The sequence below is a fragment of the Pseudochaenichthys georgianus genome, chromosome 6 (assembly GCF_902827115.2).
Source record: "Pseudochaenichthys georgianus chromosome 6, fPseGeo1.2, whole genome shotgun sequence".
NCBI classification, from domain to species: Eukaryota; Metazoa; Chordata; class Actinopteri; order Perciformes; family Channichthyidae; genus Pseudochaenichthys; species Pseudochaenichthys georgianus.
Window position 1 is genome coordinate 26,896,403 of NC_047508.1, and position 23,596 is coordinate 26,919,998.

The following is a 23,596-nucleotide window of genomic DNA, read 5'->3' on the forward strand; positions in this document are numbered from 1 at the left end:
CAATATTTATTCAAAGGTCACTTCTTTACGGTGGCCCTGAAGTGCAAGACACCACAGCATTTCACAAAACGCCACAGCATTTCAGAAAACGCCGCAGCATTTCACAAAACGCCGCAGCATTTCAGAAAACACCACAGCATTTCACATTGGACGGAAAGGGTATTCCTTAGGGAGAACACTTCTTGTTTGTGATTGGACAGAGCAGCCAGAGAAGCACTGCTGTGATTGATTGTTTTTGCTGCCAGTCAAGAAATGACACTTCGTGATTAGCCCAACACATCAGCCGTTAGCTGTTAGCACACACTCATATCTGTTCAGAAACTGGACAAAAGTTAAACATGTACAAACCACAGACTGTCTGTCTATGTCATGGTGAATACAGTCTCTGCTTTATTTATGTCTGTATGATGTTGTTGTGAGTGTGGACGGAGCAGCTACATGTTAGTTTAGCCTGATGGACACTTAAATGAATCGAATGCGTGTGACTCAACGTATACGGTGCGTAAATCAGAGTCCTGAATCGGGTCGGGTACTCGACGGGTGACCCGCAAAAACAGTGTTTCGCGGGTGGTATTTTTTCAAACGCTTTTTTCCGGGTTCGGTTCTGGGTAAAACAAAGATGATGCGGGTCGGGTCGCGGGTGTTGCATAATAAATATATTAAAATAATAATGTAGTTTAATGTTTAAATCCTCAGACCTCTCCCCCGCGGGACCGCGCATAATCATAACCTCTGCAGCGCATCAATCTGCTGCTGAGCGCGCCACATTCGAAATGGCTGCGGTGAAGCTCTCTAGCGGAGAATACAGTAATGTAATTGATATACATATTTTACTCACTTTTCAAAAATAATGATCAAACAGATGCATCTTGGTTTGACTGAGTTTATTGTGCAATACTTACCAGGCAAGCATGGCACTAAAAAAGTAATCTGCATGCTGCTAGTCAGGAAGCAAAAGTATTTTAATATGTACATTCAAGTTTTAGACACAGATATCTGAAACTCATCACCGACAGTTTACAGTACCATTAATTTCTGTCACTGAGTCCAAACACATCATAAATTCATTGTACAGGCAAAATGAGCTGTAGGTTTCATACATGTTATGTTACAAAAATACTAAAATCTGATGTTAGAGAACATTTACACAGTTTTTTTTTATGTTGCACCTACACCATGCTTGTTTCCAGCATTAGACATAAATATAAAATCCGGACGGATCAGGATTATATATAGAACATGAGCAAAAGTAATAAAGATTAACAAAGGTATGTGAAATCTGACAGTGATTGCATGATGCATCAAGAAGAGTTAGTTATACCAGAGCTACAAGTGATGGAAGAGTTGCTTCAGTCAGATTACTAAAGTTTTCCCATATGAAACATCCCTGCTGCTCAGACCCAAAGTGCGACACGATTCCCTTAACCATTAACTCTCCCACTCCTGATGCGAGTAAATAAAAAGGCATACACATGCCACTTGATTTGTCGATTTCAAAATGAAGCAATAGAAAAATCTAATAGTTTTTATCAATAAAATAGTCACTGGAGTACACAGTAATGGCTGTTCTAAAGGGAAATTATTGCCCTTCAAAAATATGTGCATTCACCAGAAACACTGGCCTGTTTTTGTTTATTTATTATAAATAACATCATTACTTGACACTTTCTGAAGTGCCTGTGAGCAATGATGTTATAGATAACATCATTACTTGACACTTTCTGAAGTGCCTGTGAGCAATACTGTAACTGATTAAGAAGATTATCTATCAACACACTTCGTACAAAACCTAATTTGGACATGAGAACTGGACACCAATGAACACGTAGATAATTTTAACAAAATGGCATCAAATTGTTGTCTGTATTGTTTTTCACTTCAAATTTTCATTCTAGTGAGCAATTTTGAGGAATAGCACCAGCTTTGTTGAAGTTGAAACACTTGCCTTGTTTGAAGGTCATTATGTGGCTGCTCTGAAATAAATAGATTGGCCTTTCAATTTGCAAGTTGCTCTAAAACAGAGCCCAACACAAATTACGTCAATCAAATTAATTGATGGTTTACAACGGTGTATTTTTTCGCGAGGCCATGACTTTCCCTGTGAGCTGTGGATGGACACATTAGTCATAGCTGCTTCACACGTCACTTCTGCCCAAACTCAAAGTAAATGCAGACGCACTCGCTTTGGGTGTCACCAATATGGACGGATGTAATACATAGGCAAAATACAGAGGCATCCTTAGACTTCTGTTAAAAAACCCTCACATTACTTCATTCCCAAAGAGATACATCAGTACCTGCAAATGCTGTCATGCTTGACACAGAGAAAAACACAGGCACCCTGCACTCCCATATGAATCCAGACTGCATTTTTTGAAGTTTGCAAGTACTTCTTTGTTGCCTTCGTCCAAACCTTTGGATCTTTTACAGAGTTTTAAGGCAGACATAAATTACTCATATTTGGACGGCTAGACTCAGAGGGCGTTTCCACTCAGATTGTGTGTCCTGCAAACAAGGTGAGGCTCAGTGTTTCACTGTCATGTAGTCACATCTGTTCCACTAGGGCAGATCTGTCCGATATTTGTGGTTGAGGGAGTTGGCTCCGGGTCCGTCTCCCTGACACAGATGACGGCATCCCCACTCACATTAATGAGGCACTGAGCCTTGAGGAAGAAAAAAGACAGGCAGATTAATCTATAAGAAGAACTGTGAGACCTGAGGATGCAGAGAGTTAGTCATTGTGCTTACATGTAGGCCTGTTACGATAATTACTTTTGTCCACAGCTCTGGTGTAGGAACATTTTGGGATTAAGTAGAATTAGAGAGAAATGTTCTTGTTGTTACTAATATGCTAATATGTTCATCATTTGCACATTTGTAAAAAGAAAGAAGGTTCTAACCATTTAAAAACTGGAATGGTCGTGTTTGACCTGTAGTGTATGACCTAAGGACTTAATGATTCTTTATATCCATATGTGAAATGTTTTATATGAATGTCAGTTGAAATCTTGTTGACAGAGCTTGAGAGTCCATATTATTTATTGTTCCGATTGTGTGTTTTAAATTATATTTATTTATTTTGGATATTTTAATATCTTTTTCACAATCCAATTCCAATGACTGAATATTCTCAAGAGTTAAGTGGTTGTAAAACGGTGTATTTGCATGATTTAACTTTTTCATTATTATTATAATCAGTTTTTAAAATGACATTGTCTTGTTGGAATAATTAATAAGTAGTCATGACAGGCCTACACTAATGTATAGATGGAATGTAATAGGTAAATACGTCTGTGCGTGTGGGAGAGTACCTGGTTCTTGTTTGGATTTTCCATCAACATACACTCCTTCATGCTGTAGGACACCACTGCATTCCCACCCAGGGCTGCTACATGGGCTCGAACCATCGCAAACACCTCTGCTATGAATGAATGGAGGAAGCCACTGACACCACCTTCCTGCAGAGGACAAACACACACACATATCAGGGATGTCTACACTTTGAACAAAGATCATGGGGCTTTTGCATGTGTAGCTCGTCTTTGCAGTCATACCTCCCGTAACGATGTTGTCTCTCTTATGAAAAACATGTTGATGATCCCAAGGTATTTGATGATGCGTGTCCCAGGGAGGAAAGAGAGCGGCGTCATCTTCACCACGGCGACCGAACTGCTCCCGAACGAGCGTGTGGAGCGCAGCGAGCGAGAGCGTCCCTCGGGCAGCGGACTGCAGCGCTCCAAAGATGAGACTGTAAGTTCAGACAGAGCAGGCAGAGGTCCAAACCAGGGACATGTGAAAAGAAAACAAGAGGAGAGGAAGAGGACGAAAAGGAATGGAGAAACCAGAAAATACTCAAAAATTGTGGGAAAATAAAAACAGATATGAACTTTCAAGCAGAAAGAAATGTGAATGTGAAATGTTCGTGCAAAAATCTTGTTAGCTTTTTCCACAGCTGGACTAACATGTGTGCACCTATCTGTGAGTATGTCAGTTGTGTGTGTGACTTGACATGCAGTGGTGAGGATGTGTGGTGCCAAGACAATCACTTGGAAAGCGTGCGCTGCCATGCATACCGTGCAGTTGAAGCAAACAGACAAGACAGTTAAACAGTGTCTGCAGACAGACGGACAGACCTGGACACAGCTGTGTATGCTTACAAGTGTGAATACAGTTTTTGCTGTACAGTGAAGTACATGAGAACATGTTTAGATAATTTTTCATTTGTGAAAGAAGCTTGAGAAATGGAGACGGACATAGACTGCTATGAGCTGAGCTGGGCACATGTACACGAGCCAGAGTGTAAAAGATGCTCCATCATCTTACTGCAGATTTACCTGACGTGGCTTACATCCATCAAACCAGGAACCTTCAGAGCCACACGTTAGATTGTAGTTCACTTATGTGCACAGGACTGAAAAGCCAACCAGATCTTGCAGAAAAGCAATGCCCCCTGCCCACCTCACCTTGATCTCTACCACATTGTATGTGTCCCAATTAGTTTTTGTACAGTTTATCCTTAAAACATGGCATCTCAGCTTAGGTACATTCACTCATGCAAGTGCTGAGAAAGAAATCAAGTCACTGGAATTCCTCCAGTCATTGTCATCAAATTGATACATTTAACCATTACAGATAATTTGTCATCATATTTGCCATGGCTACAGGCATTTCAAAGCCAAGCAGCTGCGTGTGGATCCTTCTGAGGGGCGGGGCTTCAACGTTCAAACTCAAGCTAAAAGCTGGCGTTTCATTTACGTTGCTCCGCCCCCCAGCGGCATGCATGGAGGGGTTTGTCATTGTTTGTGTGTGTGTTTGTGTGTGTTTGTATGTGTGTGGTTGCTCGTGAAACGGTGTTCTGTATTTGTGGGTATCATCACCGGAGTGTGCTAGAGACTGTGTCCTCCTACTTGTCTTAACTGATCCTCGTCTTATGGTGTGAGCTTTCAGCCTAAGCAGCTCTAGCCAGGTGCTGCATCTGTCTGCAAAGGAACCGTAATCAACGGAGGCAGCTGGAGAGAACACAGACACACAAACACACACACACAAACACAGCCCACAACCAAACATACACAAACGCAACAACAACGACAACAAGAGAACAAAAGAAGAAAGAAAACAGGACAAATACAACAAACAGAAAAGAAACAAAAGTGGATGAGGTTTGGGAGTGATGCAGGATAACTCTGTCCGAGGTAAATAGGACGAAAGTCCAAAACAGAAGTGTAGTAGTTGAGGTAGCAGGGAGAGAGGGTGGTGGGGAAAGAGGCTCACCTCTGGATGAGACGTTGGTGCTCTCTGGGACACCTGTGTGTCACACACACACACACACACACACACACACACACACACACACACACACACACACACACACACACACACACACACACACACACACACACACACACACACACACACACACACACACACACACACACACACCCACACACACACACACACACACACACACACACACACACACACACACACACACACACACACACACACACACACACACACACACACACACACACACACACACACACACACACACACACACACACACACACACACACACACACACACACACACACACACACATCAAAATCTAACTTTGCACTTGGCAGAGAGCGAAAAGGCTTCAACAGTCCCTTGCCACAGGGCCTACACAGCATGTGTTACTTAGCTTTCACCTTCTCATACATCTTTTGCACATCCAAATGCTCCTTTTATAGTCAGTACTATAGCCGGGACCAGCTGCTTGCTCATTGTTCAATTCAAGTGAATGAAAAGTAAGCCATGCTGCTTTTCGAGCATGACATCTCATCTAGACAACACCACACGGTCATGTCAAGTTTACTTCAAACTGAACACACTGGGCTATGACCCACGACTGTTTATTTACCTGGTAAACGAACCATAACCAGCTGATTGTGGCAGAGCTTTGCGGATGGGGTGAGTAAAGAGACTGTACCTATAGTTGTTAGTGGAGGAGATGGGCAGTGCCTGTTATTCAAGCAGGATGGAGGAGGTGGTCAGGAAGAAATTAAAACAATTATTTTTTTTAAAAGGCTACCTGAGGTTTTGGATGCTTGCTGGGTGTTGCCTGCTGCTGCGTCTGCACATAACTCCATGGGGAACTGCAGCTGCTCTTCAGTCTCACCTCCTCCTGGAAAGAAGCACATATAATCACTCCGGTGCTCTAGATTTCAAACACAACCAAAGAGATGTTTTTTCTTTTGTGGTTCTGTTCCGTTTTCTTACTTCACTACTACTGAAACAACCTGTTTTTTGCAAGTAGTTTGAAGGTTTGTTGAATACTAACACAAGCCTATCACAGCTCAGAGATACAGCGTTAAAGGTTTTAAAGATACAGTAGATGGCATTCCTAATCAAAATGTTCTAATAGAAAAGCAACACAGGAAACACATATCTCAAACTTACAGTGGTTAAATATGAATAACTATTTGTGGTTTCACAGTATGTTGCAATGGAAATATTTTTTTAAATAAAGCTTTTAACACAAGACTAACCCTGCATTATATAAAACCTCAAGGTATTGAAGGTATTGTCTGACTTTGTGTGAGAATAAAATGTTAAAAACATCCCCTAAAACAATCAATAACTCCCTTTAACCAGATATACAGTACCTTTGGTGGGGGGCTTGTCTGCCGGCTTCTCCTGATTCTGGTCTTTGTCAAATGTCATGGCAACAGCTGTAACTGCAACCTGCGAGGCAGAGGCACATTAATAGATATGAGAAACTTTTTTTATTTTTTTTTTTATATATTGGATTTGACTCATAAATTCAGTTTTGTTGCTATTTCACAAATCAGAGATGGCCTGAAGCCTCTCACCTGTATGAGCTCTTCTTCTGGTACTGCTACAGTGAAGTTGAGCTTACACAGACAGCAGGGGATCATTGAGCGCAACTTGAAGTAAAAACTCTGAAACAAAAACACATTGAAATTACATGAAACTCTTTATTCAAAACACAAGAAATACAAGGACCATTGTAAGAGTTTAACAGTCTTACACATGCCCATTACAAAGGATAAGTATTGCACCAAAAAGGACGTAGTTACCAACTGATCCATAGAGGCCTTCTTACCTTTAGCAGATTCTCACAAAGGTCAGTGAAGATCTTGTTCAAGCCTTGGTTAGTAAGATTGGCATTACTCAACCTAAAGACCCTTACTGATGTAAACATCTGCAAGACAGTAGCAGAAACACATGGCATGAAATATACAATTAAAGCAATACATTTCCTGAATTATAATAGTTTTGCCTTTCCTGTAGATGTAGATTTGCTTAATTATGTTCAAATTGCAGCGGTTGAAAAACACTAAATGTACACATCAATGGCACAATATAATTGAAATAAAAAAATAGTTTTTAGTTAAGATAATAGAAGGTTTGCTATGAACTTTGAAGGATGTAACGCTGTATTATGAACACTAACCTGAACCCCTGAAGTCCAGTTGAAAATCCCAGGCATGGTCTCAGTGTTGCAGCTGTAGAAACCTAAAAGTGGAATGGCAAAAGATGAAGAGGCAAAGAGATTTGACATTTGTTAGATCCTCGACCCAATAGGGAGATACCTGAGTGCAGTGAGTGCATAATGATTCACTTTAAAGCTGCAGGATGTGAGGATAAGGTGTGAAAACAAGTATAGGCATACCATATTGCTGCTTTCAGAATACTAAAATACAACACATTTCTTGTTAGATTCAATAAATGAGAGTATACAGTACCTGCGGGGGTAGAAGCATCCATGAGGAGAGAGTGGATGTCCTCCACAGCGTCAGTGTCATCAATCTATGGAAATGACAGCAAATTCTTAAACTTGTCCATTGAAATAATTGCATTTACACATGTTGTATTGATACACACCTCCAGGACAAAGGCATCCTTCTTGCCATGGGAGAGGTCCAGTTCTGACTGTTCATCTGAGCTTTCTGAGTGGGAGCGGAAAAGTCTGGAACGTTGCCTGGGCTCAGGAATCGGAGAACCAACAACCTCCTCTGTCGGCTCCTGCAAAGCAAAGGGAAACAAAACCTGAGCAGACTGGCTGTCTAAGTGAACAGCAGAATACAGCAGCAGCGCACGTCTGCATCTCACATGTTCCCGCACCGTAAATCTAGTATAAAGTCTATGTTAATACCACACCACATGCTCACTGAAGTATTGGCTGCAACACACACACACACACACACACACACACACACACACACACACACACACACACACACACACACACACACACACACACACACACACACACACACACACACACACACACACACACACACACACACACACACACACACACACACACACACACACACACACACACACACACACACACACACACACACACACACACACACACACACACACACACACACACACACACACACACACACACACACACACACACACACACACACACACACACACACACACACACACACACACCAGAAAGAGTAAGGAGTGGCACATACACACACAAACACCGCCCAAAAATATACAGGTGAGAGTTTGAATGGGCAGGGTAGATGTTCATAATACAAGTACATCAACACAGATACAATGGGTCTACAGTGGTTTTCCCTTGAGAAGTGACTTAGAGATCTACCTGCTCCCAAATGACCCCAGTGGTTATACAGGTATAGTAAAAGCAGTGTAGTATTGTGATTAATACAGTGAATATTTGTCATGCTTTGCTGCGTCTCACAGCTAAAAGTCGCCGTGCTCAGTACCATGTTTATGCCGCAGAACACCTCAGGGTCCAGGGCAAATAATTTCTTTAATAACCAGAGAGAGACAAGAGGGGTAAGTTTATCACGATTTACAAAGAACAGACTATATAATGTATGATACATGATTTTGAACAAAGAGAGAATTATACCCAAAGCAATGGAAAGGCTTAAGCCTCAACATGTATGTGACAGGCACAATTCTTAAGTATTAACTAGCCATTAACTGCAGGTACAATTCTGACATTAAAGCCCTAAAATACACAAAAACGTAACATTTTTGTTTCCACAAGCTTTCTGTTAACAGCATATTATTTATTTTTGGGTACCCACTTGGTACTCTGAATACTGTAGTGTTGAAAAAGACATTGTAGAGACCTACTTAGCAGCGGCATGATAGGGTAGGCCTTGCAGACCTAATCACAGTCTTCCATAGATTCATTTACTGTGGCTGCATGTGTTTCGGGTCTCACCGGAGGGTTAATCTGATAGAGCTCCTTGTTCTTGGCAATGGTGTCATTGATCCTTTTCTGAATGGTGAGGATGTGGTGATCATTGCTCATCTCACCAGGAGTTTTCCCCGCGATCTGGATGGCCCCTGGAGCCGGCAGGGCTGTCAGGTACACTCCTGTAGCAGACTGAACACACACTCATTTTAAGGACAACACACAAATGGCTGAATAAGCTGTTCACCCTTAAATGTCAACCTACAGCCAGACCCAGCAGCATGTTCTCTCCGACACTGATCTGTATGTGCAGGCCGAACAGAGCGTTCATGCTCCGCAGCTTCAGCTTGTTCATCAGCTGGGTGTGCAGCTCGTACTCCATGAACGGCAGCAGGTTGGAGATGGCCGTCGCATTCACTTCACCCTGGGCCTTCTTTTTTAAACGACACAGCCTAGAAGACAATAAACACTGGCATTAACTCACTTTTATCAACGTCTTCTTGTGATCAGCCTTCAAGCTGCCACAGCATGTTGGGAGATCATGTGATCAAACTGATTTAGAGGGAATTAACATTGTACATTATTAAGGTGTTTTTTTTATTAATCATTTTCTTAATAAATCTACCCTATGCGAGATTTGACTGCACTACATTTTACTAGTTTAAACCATGTTACTGTCATTGGAAATATACTTTCTGCTATTTAAATAGAGTTTCTTTAAGATCCAGCTTTAGTGTTTCTTCTCTACATTGGAAATCAGTTTATAACGGCTTGAAGCCATTTAACTGTGACATGTTTTACCTGGCCTGGATAAGGCAGCCCTTTCCTGTGACAGCTGCTTCTGGTGGCAGGTCAATTGTTGTGAAGAGCACATCAGGAACCTTGAAGACACATAACATTTATTACTACTAAATTCATGCTTTTTCCCACCACACTGGGTTTTAATAAATGGGACAACGATTTAGGCAATCGAGATGAATATATTTGACACCTTTTGTCGCCTGCACTGGTAGCAGTAAGTGAGCTGGGCTGGAAAGGGCATGTTGAGCTCATCATAGGGGATGTGGCAGAAACCACAACTCGGAGGAGACAGCTCCTCAAACCTGCAGAAAAACACACACCATCTGATATCATCCTCAAAACTCAATTCAAGCTGTGCTGACATAAAGAGTATACAAACAAAGATTAGAATCAGTCAATCATAAATCATATCAACCTGTGGTCGCCGATTACGATGTCGAGGCAGCCTTCACGCATATATCGAGGATTCAGGATGGCTGCTGTGCCTGAGGCTGACAGGATACACACTTCCTCACTGGGTCAAGGGGAGGTAGAGGAAGAAAGGGAAGAAGATGAGAACACCACGGGAACTTGTTTAAAACTAACTGGGTTATAAAATGAACATCAACAATAAGCAAAGTAGGCAGAAAAAGGAAATCTTTTTACTACTACATACCAGATGCTAGTGCTCTCACTGTACCCCACCACAGCATGGCAACCAAGAGCTTTGGCATGAGATTTGATCTCTTGGCGTATCTCCTCCCACCAGGCGTCGCGAGTCTCTGGCTCATCTGGAAAACACAAGACTCAGAGTCAGACAGTTTTTACAAACCATTCCAGGTGGCTGAATTATCTAATAAAACCTCACTGAACACGGGAGTCTTTCTACTGCTATCAAGAGTAAAGCTTAACATAGTTAACTGTCGACATTGTTCAATAAAAAAAAGAATACTTCCTGACAGTACACACACTCAAACAGGAAATATGACAAGCCTATATCTAATATGTTGCTAATGTGAAAAATAACCAGAAAATAAAACACATCATAACAATACACTGATGAAATATGAATTAAACAATGTTTCAAAGCAAGCCAAAACCAAGTATCATTTTGTGAAACAAAGTGATATTATGAATGATGAAATGAGAGTTTTAAGGATGATGATGAAGGCAGAGTCAACGGTTAGGTTACTTGTGTGTTCTTTAAATGCATATGATCAAAAATCGTTTTGTCACTCAATTCTCTATGTCTCCTTTCAGAACAAAATGACACTGGTGAGAGATACAGAGCCGTGTTGTGGCTGTGGTTTCTGACTATAGAAAGAAGATCCTCCTGGATAGTAAAAGAGTTACTACAAAAAAATGCCTGATGTGATTAGTGTCTCTACATTGTTCACAAACGTTTCAAGTTCAAAGGGATAATTAGGCTAAACCATGGGTGGGTTTCAATAATCTCGTGAGGCTTAACTCCACCACTGTTACATCAAAATCCTTCGCGAGAGCCTAATCGTTGCCAGTTCTGAGTTTGATCTCACTCAATTCTGGATCACTGAACAAAGAAGACATGAAAGGAGCTACATTAGAGTATTGAGCCACACCCCATGTCTCCCTGTCAGTCAGGGCCACATGCTGACAGAGCCCCAAAAAAAGAAGAGAGAGAGAGAGAGACTTCTGGGTGAGACAGGGGAGGAATGAATGAGGGGAAGATTTGGAGAAGAGATGAAGAATAATGACTGATGGCCAGGCATCAGGCCCTTTAAACCAGAAGCAGCATGTCACACAGGCACAGGCTCACCAACGTGCACGCTCATGACCATGTGTACGCTCATGGGCAGAGAAGGGCCATATTCATTCACCAGAGTCCATTAAATCTAGTTTTTGAGTTAGATAATACTGAGTGATGGCATTCTTCCTCCATTACCCAAGCTCATGTTTCCTTCCATCCCAAATCCATTTTTTTATTTTCCTCAACTGCCACCCATAAAATCACCCCTCCTTCCATGCATCCATCCCTCCCTCCTTCTCTCTCACTCACTCTCTCTCAGTATGAATACGGCCCAGTGAGTTAGGGATGCACATGCGTCAGTGGCTCTCTGTGACACAGTAAACCTCCTAAACCTCCTCTGGTCTAGACAGGTTTGACCACGATGCTGATTCAGGAAGCGTTAGAACAGCGCGGGGACAACGTTAGGGGAAGAGCTGCAGCTCTTCTGTGCAGCAGGATGCGCTGGGGGGGAGCCAGGCCAGGTTTGATCGAGTGGGGTGGGGACACAGCGCATGCTCAACTCAGCCCAGCACACACTCACACAGTTTAGAGAGTGGAGAATGGCAGCTCACTGGATTTATCAATGTTCAGTGTAACACTGTCGGTCTGGCTTTTGTTGAATTTCTTTGTTGATATAAATATGAAGCCTAGCTGTTGTCAAGACGTCAGTGTTGGGTGCATGCTATGAGGGCACAAGCCTCACTCTAGTGAGCTGCCATTACTCCTGTGGGTGAGAGCAGTAAAAGGGGGAAAATACCTGCAGTGACACTATTCCAGTCTAGCAGTTTGTATGAGCGAGTGTTACCCAAGGCTGGGCCAGAACACACCGTTAGTACAGAAAAGAGAGAAAAATAAAAGAGAGACAGTCCAACAAACAAGCACAGCACAACAGCAGCAGCACTCCACAAGCACTATGCAAAGACAGACAGAACTCACAGTGACTAGAAAAAGTATTACAAACTATATTATGGCCTTCTAATACAATCTAGAAAGCAGATGACTGACAAAAAAGAAATTGAAAATAGAAAAAGAAATTGGAGAAGAGAAGCTATAATAAAAAAAGGAGCATGCAGCATCAGTCTAAGTCAGGTTTACCTCCACTCCCTGTGGAGTTAACAGTTGGTATACATTCAGGGTTTCTGTATATATGTTTGAGGTGAAACAAACTTAGAAAAGTTGATGTTTTTACTTTTTAAATCGTTGCCAGTCATTGCCAAAACTAGTAGATGGTTCGCATCTTCTGCATGCTTGTGCATGTGCGTCCTTGTGCATGATACAAACAAAAACAACTTGTAAAACTATCGCTACTTGTGGTCAAAAACTCCACAGGGTGCCTTATAGGCTCTGTAGTAATTATAGTCAAGATATAGTGACATTGAGCAGAGCTGTTAAACCTGCAATTTGGGATCAGCAAAAACATTAAGAAAGCTATTCTGTTTACACTAGTTAGTTAAAGAGATATACTGTAGGCCAAGTTATTATATGCATAGACCTTCTTGAAGATTATCAGTACAGTGTTGTTTGGATATCTTATATTAGTTTCCCTGAACATCTATAAATAGAAAAGGCTTATTGTAACAGCCAACATTAATGAGCGCTCCCCTGTCCCTACATTTTCAAACATCCTAGAGTAAAAGTTGTAAAAGACTATTAAATTAGCAACTGAAGCTACTAAGCTACTAAGACCTTTAACAGGCAGGTACTTGCCTAAGGGCAACTGTCTTATTTGAATGATGATTTCAACATAGAGTTAAGAATCTTATTTGATAATTGATGAGAACATTTTAAAAACACCACAGTACCTCTCCACAGCGCCACCTGTAGCCAACAACACCAGACAACAGAAGCAGCAGGCGACAGAATGGAGCCATGCAACACTACTGCACCTCACCTCCAGGGAGCAGCACCTCAGCACACAATTAACAGAGCGACACACACACAGACACACTCACACACACATGACCAGAACAGACTTTACATACCACAAAGCCAGTCAGTCAATCACAAGGTGAAAGTTGCCCCTATCCATATAACGGGTTTGACACAACCAATGAAGAGCCTGTGCTAACTTAATTTCCATCAAAATGCTACAGCCTAAAAGTGTGACCAGGAACAGCTTTCACCTGCTTTGGAACAGAACTGAAGTCTTTCAACATAATTGTTCTAAACAATCAAACTGATTGGGACTAGGACAAAGAAAGAGATCGTAATGGGAAGCATTAACAGCCAGTTGCAACAAAACAGCACACTCACACGATAATGTAGGTCAATGGAGGAGCTCACTCGTATCGCTCGGACATTAGAAAGTGATGTGCCTATGAGCGCTGCACTCACCAGGGTTGTGTATACGGTCCAATAGTTTGACAGAGCGAGCGCTGACCACTCCACCGACATGAACCAGAAAACCAGGAGGGAAAGACGTCAAGGTGAAAAAGGGGAACTCCTGCAGATAGAAAACAGTTGTGTCACTTACAGTAAGGGAGAACACACTCTGGACTTGCCAAAGTATCTTTTTACTAATCATCAGTGACTGCTCATTGGTTCTAAAAGTTAATCAGATTGTATTGTTATTCAGAAGTATATATCTTAGTAAAAACATTTGTTAATCTAATATTTGTATTGGGGCTAAAGGTGCAAGAATACATATTTAAATGTATTTGTCTCTCAAGGCATAAAGTAAAAATGTATCGATTACAAGAAACATGGTTTTCTAGGCCCTGTATCTTCGACTGGTGTGTGTAGGCTTAACACTATTGTTGTGTGAGGAATAGTGCCAACATGCAGCAAGGGTTGAGTTTGATGGTGTGTCCCCCCATGCAAGGTTTACCCCTGAGGAGTCCCCCACTCGATCCATTCCAGGCTACACTTGTAGACACAAACATTTCAAATAGATCTGGAAGTGATTGAATTATTTATTTATTTTTACTATAAAGCCTACATACTGTATTTGGTACCACTGATTCAGTGATCCATTCAATCCTTACAAATCTATATAAATGAATCAATTAGGTTTGGATTTGAAAGTGAAGGACAAACACACACACAAGGTCCTGGCTGAAGGTATTTACATGCTATCCTATCCATTAACATGGCAGTTGGTCTTTTGCTTCCAAAATCATCATCATCAAATCATTCTAATCCATGCACTCACGAAAGGAGCTGGAAATACTTGTACCGCCCGTTAGCCTCTTGGTATAGTTTGAAGTAATGACTACCTTTACAGAAAATCTGAGGGACGTCCAAACATGCATGTAGATGTGATGAATGGCTTTGGTGGGAACAATCAGGTAGGACCACAGATAAGCTTGTTTCTTGTCCGGTACTCCAGCAAGGGAGATAGCTACTACTTTAACTGAGAACTCCTCCCACTCGGAGCAAGGAGGCAAGAATGAGGATGAGGTGAGCGTGCTCATTCCCGTTGTTGACACAGGATAACCAAATCAGACTCAGGAAAATAATTCAGAAAGGAGGGGAGGTGTTTGACATGAGTATCCAGAAGGCACACACACACACACAGTCACGCAACCCTTCAAACTTGAAGGGAACACAACTCCTAGCCTCCGAGCCCTCCGGCAAACATGTCCGTGAATCTTTTAGAGTGTGCCGATGGGGGCCGAGCAAATACAAAAGCAGGGGTCGCACAAGGACCACCTGCCATGCCCCAGCCTGCCACTCTGAGATCTACAGACAGCACAGGAGGGACAGGTTAGGAGTTGATCAGACGTGGTGGTGGTGGTGGTGGCCATCAGTTGGTCAGGGTGTTAGGGGAAAGGTGGAGAGAGAGGAAGTGCCACACCGATGGGACATACCCTGGCGTTTAACAATAACCCAGAGGAGGACGCTCCCTGAGTAGCACAAATGGTCAAAAGGACAAAGAAAGGGAACATTACTTGCCCTTACACAGACCCACTCCCCATTAAACACGTACATGTAAATTAGTGATCTTTCACAAAAAATGCAGGTGTGAAAAAAGTGTTTGACACTGAGAGACATCTGAGACTGAAACACTTAATGCAAACTAGTTTTCAAAGCATCTCATAAATGCTAAGTCTAGCTCACTACTTTGACTATGAAGTGTTTATTTCTTATGTGTTTCATTGCAGCGATGTAGCTAGTCAATCAAGCCCCAGTCTGAAACAAAACACAGTGTATGTGAAATTCATGAAACTTAAATCGTGCAGGGTAGTTCAGTCTCAAATGTCTGCAATTTAGTTGGTAAATACATGTATGAGAATATGTTGAGTTGAGTTGAGTCATCGTACCCTCTGCTCAAGAGCCGTCTGCGTCTGCTGTCTGAGCAGGGTCTTCAGAGGCCCCGCCTCCTTCCCGGCACTGCCTCCATTGCCCATTCCTGATCATAGAGAGGAGTCCAGCTTCAGTTGTTGTTACTTGAGACACACACATCAATGCACTAAAAATCCAAACTGTCAGTTGATTATTTACATTGCATTATTAAGTTATTCTGACAAACCAAGTAAAAGCAACAGCTGAAGTAGCAACACCCTAGACAGTAAACAAACCTGCTTTACCCTCGTGCTAAGACTACCCTACTCTTAAAATGTTTTCCTATTTATATATTAATACTGAACCTAGAATAAGGTATGCCTGATAAATACATCAAACCACATGCTGGAGTAGGACTCTATGTTAGTCAGTAGTGCTCTGGGCAGTTGCACCATGCATGGTTCATTTGTTTCGGTTAACACCAAGTCAATCTGAACAGCTCTGCTGTTGACCCAATATACAAGAGGCGCCAACACTGTCGTGAGGTTCCGTTACTTTGTGACACACAGCGGTCCTACTATACCGGAGGCTGCCAGCAGCAGGTCCTCTGTGAAGGACACGCTTTTTCTCAGCAAGACAGTGTCTGAGTGGACGCTGAAGGGAGGGGGCGGGGTGCTGGCTCTATGAGCAGAGTTGTGACCACAGATCACTGAGCCAGAACCAGAAAGGGAGAGAGTGTCTGTGAAGAGGGTGGGGGAGCTGGGGCACAGGAAGATCCCAGGCCTGCTTCTCACTGGCTTCACTATCCAGCAGAAAAACAGATGGAGGGTGCACAGAGAAACACAGATATATTCAGAATGGCAGACAGGCAGAGCAAAAAAGGAGAGGAGTCAAAAACACAACAACAAGGAGTGGGGTAAGGACGTGACGGGGAGAAAAGGGAGGTAGCGTAGAGAAAGAATAAACTGACAATCAGATTAAATGTATAATTTTGTTTCACTTCATTTGCTAAGCGCAATGCTCAAAAAAGGAAGTGTTCTCGTTAGCCAGGTGCAGAGAATATGAGAATTATATGACAGAGCAGACGAAATATGATAAGAAAGGAAAGGAGAGGAAACAATGAGGAGGGATGTCAACTTGGGGGACTGCTGGTCGCCACCTGAGGGGTCCGGGGAGCGGCTCTGGTAACAAGGATCTTCAGGCTAAACAGTCTGAACTGTGTTAATGAAATATGTCCTTGAGGGTAGGGTTTCACTAAACTTACCTTTTCTTCAATGATTAACCATAATGGCTGCTAATGAAGAAGTGACCTTAGATCAGCAAACAGCCCCTCATGGGACACAATGCTTCTACAACAACAACAACAACAACAACAACAACAACAACAACAACAAGGGGGGATATGGTGTGTCTTCACAAAATTAAGCACATTTTAAAGAAATCGTGATTATTTTTGTTCAATAGTGGGGGGGAAAGAAGACACACCAGGCCACTGAGAAGGGAGAGGATGGGACATGACATGTTGTAAAAATATTTAGGACACGATTTATTATAAAATAATTTAAACAGAACCATGAAAAATGTAAAACATAAATAAACAAAACATTGGAAAAAAAATACCACCATAGTAGCACCACAATAAGGTGAGGGAGAATGGAGGGGTTAGAATGGGAGTAGAAGATGGGGCCACGTGTCCTTACCCGTCTTGGGCGTCAAACTGAGGTCTGTGTCTGATGATGAGGACTGGCGGCTGCATGGCTTGGAGGGAGAGAAGGGGGGAGGGGAGGAGGAGGAGGTGGTGGTGGTGGGGAGGGCTCTGAAAGGGGTTGACGGGCCGGAGGACAGGGTCAGGTCCTCAGCAAATACCGGCCTGCCAGGAGAACATGACACACACACACACGTCAGTCACCACCTCACCCTCTGAGTGTGTGGGTGTGTGTATACACAGGACTGGGTCATCGCTGCTGTTTTTTGGGGAGGTTTCTGTGTCAATGTATGATTTGTTTGTATTGGGTGAGGCGTGTTTGAGGTGCTACAGATGGTTGGAGACGGGAAAAAAAAAAAAGCAAGCATGGAAAGCAAAAACACACACAAACATTAAACTAAAGAAAGCACCATGGTAAAACACAAGAAGGTGAGATTGGATAGAGGATAAGGAGCTGAAGCATGTGTCCCAGTGGAGGGAAGAAAAGGTCAGGTGACTGTGGAGAGATCAGAGGCCCTTGCAGAAGGATGCAACGGGAAACCTGCCCACCCTCTACCGTGGGAAAATGACACGGGGAAGAGGGCTTTCAGCCTAGTAAGAAAGTTTGGGCTTACTATAAAGAAGGTAAAGGGTCTGTCTTCCTTCTTTGTCTTGATATCTCAGTCTACAGAATGGCTTTATCGCTACTATTGGACTGTCAACCTACCAAACTCCAGCAAAAATATATTCACTTTTCTCCTTTCATATTACTTCTCTTTGTATTTAAAACTTTGTGTCTTTCTTTTGTATTATTTCCTTCCCTGCCTCTGCGTACCAGTGAAGATGAGTGTGGGGACAGAGACAGAGAAGTTCTGGGACAGTCTCTGAGAGCTGCAGGCCGAATGCACTGGGCTGTTGTGGGTGGAGCGGCATCCGTGGGCAAGGGGAGACCTGGGCCAATCAGCACGCAGAGGGAAAAGACAGAGGAGCGATTTGGACACAAGCAGTGAGAAACGTCCCAATCCAAATGTAGCCAGAGAGCCAGAGAGGGAGAAAGAGATGCACACAAGAACCAACACCACAACATTGCAATAGAGTGTAAAAGGAGACGAAAAGGAAAAAACGTTTGTTTTCACGCTCTCTCTATGTCCCTGTTATTCCATTTAAAGCCACATGAAAGCAGCAAGGAACTCAATAGCCCTCAGCTAAAGATCTCAGTCTCACACAAACATGCACAACAGGGATGCAAACACAAAATAAAACAAGTCCAAAACAGGCACAGGGACAGCAGTAGAAGGTCTGTGACTAACGATCATTTTCATTATATTTAATCTTTATAATTCACTAAATGTATTGTTAATCTTTTGCTGTATGAATTTTCAGAAAATAATAAAAAGGTTCATCCCTGATACCCAGAGTCCAGGGTGCTGATATTAAATGCCTTGTTTAGCCAGTACATAATCATAGGTTTCCAATTAAGGACATTTTCGTATTTAAAAAGGCTGAAAACTGCATTTTTTGCATGAAAAGGTGTTAAAATAGATACAACTCTAACCTTTCGAGACATTTTTAGAAATGTATCCCAAAAAAAACTGACAGAAAGTTGAGGAGTGGAGAAACCTTTGCAGAAACTGCCAAAAGATGTTTACATGCCTAATATACACAATCTCACGTGCACTGGCAAAGATATATATTTCATACATACAAAAAAGTAAACATGCACTCAACTCTAGATAAGCTTACAGTAATTGGATGAAATCACAAGCTAACCCCTCAGGATGAGGACAACAGAACAAAGTGAAGGAGCTTGATTTGAAAGCTAGATACTCACAAAAAGACACAGCACTAAAACATGCAGAAGCAGAAAGTAATGCAACAGCTGTCTATCGAGCAGACAAGGGTGGGGGCGTTGAGGGAGGATGAATGTGTACACTATACATGTGTGTGTCTCAGGATATGTTGTGTGCTGTTAGTTTTCATAGTACAATACATATGACACAATAAACAAACAACTACAAAGAGGAATCAAAGATTCTGAGACACACACAGGAGTAACTGCTATACACACACTAGCATTCACTACCTTTTATCCAAACGCTCTCCCTCTCATGCACACACCATTCTTCTTTCCCCATTCACACACACTCGATTTGCAGACAAACTTGCACATTAGAAACGGCAGGGTCCATGCTTGTGTTGATGGTTCATACTCACTCCTTTCCATCCTTAGAAGGGGAATTGCAGGCATTGGAAGGCGGGGCTGTGTTAGGGTGCATATGTGTGTTGGAGTTAGGGGCGCTTCCAGAGCTGAGTTTGTCCAGTGTGCAGGCGGTACCTATGGCCCGGACCACCAGGCCTGACTCTCCCTCCAGGTCAAAACACTGCAAATAGCCCACCACTGCATTTCCGCCCATCTCCAGTACCTTAAGCCCTATTTTCCTCTGTAGCTCTCCTAAATAAGGAGTAAAACACAGCCATATTAACAAGAGGCAGAACAGGAACGACCACATTTTTCTTTCTCCATGCCAAAATGAAAAAGGGATCACTGGGAATGTTCTTACCGGACATGAGAGAGATGAGCCTCTGACGGGCCTCATTGGAGGCCCGAGGAGTTCTGATGCGGTCGATCCACTGGTACTCCGGATCTTCATTCACCACAAGTTCCTCCACAAACCCGTGTACCATCGCTGCCTTGTAGCACCATGGAATGGATGAGGCTACGATACACAATCAGACAAACACCACATAGAATGAAAGGATTTTAAATTGAGAATAGTTTATCTAAACTTTCCTATAATCCTATTGCTATACATGTAATTCCACTTGTAGCACATAAAGAGTGATCATTCCTGGTTTAACTGTAGACTATTGGCAGTGATAAAACCTGTATTTTTGTTCATATTCGAAATGAAACCCTACATTTTGTCAATCTGCATTGCTAGCACACAAATTATTTTTTATAAGGTATTTTAACTGTAAACAAACAATTGTAAACAGAAAGTCAAGTCAGACTTACTGCAGAAGAACTTGACCCCACAGGACGACTGTCTGAAGCGGTTCAAATCATTGAAAAGCTCCACTTTGACGAGAACATTAATCTCACCTCGAATACCTAATAACAAACAATAGAAATATAAATTATAATAAAGAATGGTAAATATTGAAAGTTTTGCAATTATCATAGTCAGATGAGTTTCCTGTTGTACCGTGAATTGTATCATAGATAGGGAACCAGCCAGAGATGACAGAGGCAGCCTCACTGCACAGCAGCGGGTCAATGTCAATGTAAACTTTTCCTATGGCATCATTAGCACTGTAAGTATCGTGGTCCAACACTGTGACCTGCAATGGCTCATCTTGCAAGTCCTCATCATCAACCTGCAAATCAAGAGAGGGAAAGAAGAAAAAATAGCAGATAAGAGTGTGAGTAAATGCTCAAATGTAATGAATGTATATTGTGTGGTGTATTAAGCACACTATCACTTCCTGCAATGTAAAAGAGAAGCTCATAGGCCTTTTACCTCGAATTTGAACCATTCTGAGTTCCACTGTGGGTTGAGGGATTTGGGACAGACATCGGTTTTAAAAGTTGTGTTTCCAAACTTAACCTGAGAAATGAAAGACAAAAGACAAGAAGCTTCTTTGAGTAATAGTGAGATACAGACCATACTGAACCCAAGTGTACAATTTATGTTGTCACAGGTGTAAATGGTTTCAGTAAAGCAAACTAAAAGTCGTGATCTGCAGGCTTCACTCACCTCTACAAAAGCATCAGTAAGGTCACTTGCTCTGTCCATCACAGGCAAGTGGCGCCCTGCCACAATTTTGGCCTTCAGTTTCCCAGGCATGATTCACTTTATAGTTGAACTCGTTGAACTGTAAACAAAATAATAAAATAATAATAATTTGTGTTTCAATGGTGTTTTGGACAAACAGTTATCAACCCTGCTGTCACTATCAACAAGGAACAGAGTGGAAAACTTAACAACATAGCCATTTGTTGTTGACAGTTTGGACAGCCCCTTATTTAACATACATGTCCATGAGCTAATAAGCTAGCTTACTTAGCTAAATTTTACGTTTCTTGTCTAACTCCAAATGGTTTTATCAACTTGCTTCAAATATATCTATAGCAACTGTCAGTTAGCTAGATTGTGTTAGCAAAGCAAGGCTAGCAAGAAAATCCACTTAGGTTAACTGCATTGCAGTCAATCTGCTTAGCTCTACCTGGATCGGCCATGTTTCAACAATAATACTGCAAAGCCTATGTACTCATAATATGACTTTGCTGATACAAGTTTAAACAGTATCATCCTTACCAGTGCTAGACTATGAACTGTCAATGTGGACCTTATTGTTGTCATTACTTTTGACAGCCAACCACTCGTCTGACCTCCGTTTATCTCCCATAACACGACACGTTAAATCGGTTGCTAGTACACCAGACAGGAGAGTGTCGTTTGAATAATATTCAGGTGAAATTATAGTTTATAAATGTACAGTCCACGAAAGGACCGACTAATCAATTAATTACACCTATCAGCGCGTAAAGCTAACTGCTAGCTTCTTGAGGGTCCAGCTCATGATGAATGAGTTTCCACCACGGATTACTGTGTGCTGCCTTCAGGTACGCCCCGTATACTCGTTCTTCCATTCAAAACGCTACAAAAACAGAAACGAAATTAGCCTAAACAACAATTACGTTCACTGTAAGCACAAATAAAAATAAAATAGACAAATTAATACACTTAGCAGCACTGTGAGTAGATGTAGGATTTTCGTGGTGTTTTAAGTAGCTACGTATCCACAAAAAAACAATATAACGAAGTTACCTGAAGGCATCATTAGGGTTCGTCTTGGACATGCGCAGTGAAGGTCCTCTTCCTCTAAACAGACACTTTCCAAAAGTTGGTACTAATATTTGATATAAATATGACATCTCTGTTATGTTATGTCAATGTTTGCTACTGCGGACAAGCCAGCCTCCACTTCGGAAAACACAGTCAAGCCAGCCCTCACATTGTATTGCAGTGCGCGAATATCCTATGCATTTGCATTACGGGAGAGGCCTGTCAAAACTGCCTTCAAAATAAAAGCGCTTACTCGGTCAATAACAAATATACCTAAAAAACATACCAAACATATTCATAAATACTGGAGCTTAAATTAAGAAATATGTACGAAATATATAATGTGATCAATAATAATTTAAAACAAACTACATATAACTACCACATAATCTGAGTGAATGTAAAACTTAAGGATACATGAAGACATATCTGACCATTACATTCATTATTAAAATGTCCATTTCCACTGAGTGACTAATTTCAATTGGTGTTGACACCATTTCACAACACTCCTAAAATAACATGACTATCTGAAGCACAATTTAAAATGTATGCTGTTTAAAATCTCAAATTAGATCTATTGTCCATCTATATTTTTGATTATTATTTAATGGAAACTGTCCATAATCAAAGAGCCATTCGAAGTCAATCAAAGACTAATATCACTCCAGGGTGATAGCAGGAAACCCCATCTAGTAACTAAGAGAAAATCAGGACAATCTGATGTAGTTTCAAAATAAAATACCTTTGAAGTCTCGTATGAGCTATCATCCCTCTGTTTTTAGTTACGAATAAAACAAAAACTCTCCAGTATCAAATACTTATTTCACTTCAAGGTGATAGCAGGACACCCCATCTAGTCACTCAGAGAAAACCAGGACAATCTGATGTATTTGTTTTATTCCTTAAACCTAGTGCCTTGAACCAGCTGGTTACTGAGCCATGTCCCAGGTGGATTTGTCTGAATTAAAACACAAACTAGCATCTCACATCAGTCTGGAGGGGAAGTCCGACAATAGGTTGGTATTTATGGTCTGCATGTAGGCTATCTGTGTGTCTATCTAGAAAACAAAATGTCTGCGTCTGGAACT

At 41.8% G+C, this 23,596-nt stretch overlaps 1 protein-coding gene across 2 annotated transcripts; it reads right to left on the reverse strand.

Moving 5' to 3' along the window:
* Positions 1–869: 869 nt before the first annotated feature.
* On the reverse strand, positions 870–22,668 carry c2cd5 (C2 calcium dependent domain containing 5). 2 transcript variants are annotated; one of them, XM_071203497.1, is made up of 32 exons: positions 22,488–22,668; positions 21,975–22,317; positions 21,414–21,531; positions 21,177–21,263; positions 20,862–21,033; positions 20,672–20,767; positions 20,217–20,372; positions 19,870–20,107; positions 17,672–17,841; positions 16,555–16,773; positions 16,010–16,098; positions 14,082–14,190; positions 10,659–10,773; positions 10,419–10,517; positions 10,194–10,305; positions 10,004–10,083; positions 9,468–9,654; positions 9,230–9,394; positions 8,760–8,804; positions 7,891–8,031; positions 7,752–7,815; positions 7,460–7,521; positions 7,109–7,207; positions 6,855–6,944; positions 6,648–6,726; positions 6,074–6,166; positions 5,903–5,971; positions 5,272–5,304; positions 4,908–5,009; positions 3,555–3,748; positions 3,312–3,458; positions 870–2,663 (listed from the first exon to the last, which is right to left on the reverse strand). In XM_071203497.1, exons 3-32 carry the CDS (start codon positions 21,501–21,503, stop codon positions 2,538–2,540), a joined length of 3,528 nt encoding a protein of 1,175 aa, XP_071059598.1. In that variant the 5' UTR covers positions 21,504–21,531; positions 21,975–22,317; positions 22,488–22,668; the 3' UTR covers positions 870–2,537. The 2 variants fall into 2 exon arrangements, with proteins under 2 accessions (XP_071059598.1, XP_071059597.1); XM_071203496.1 differs by lacking the exon at positions 21,975–22,317 and having other exon boundaries at positions 4,878–5,009.
* Positions 22,669–23,596: the final 928 nt, after the last annotated feature.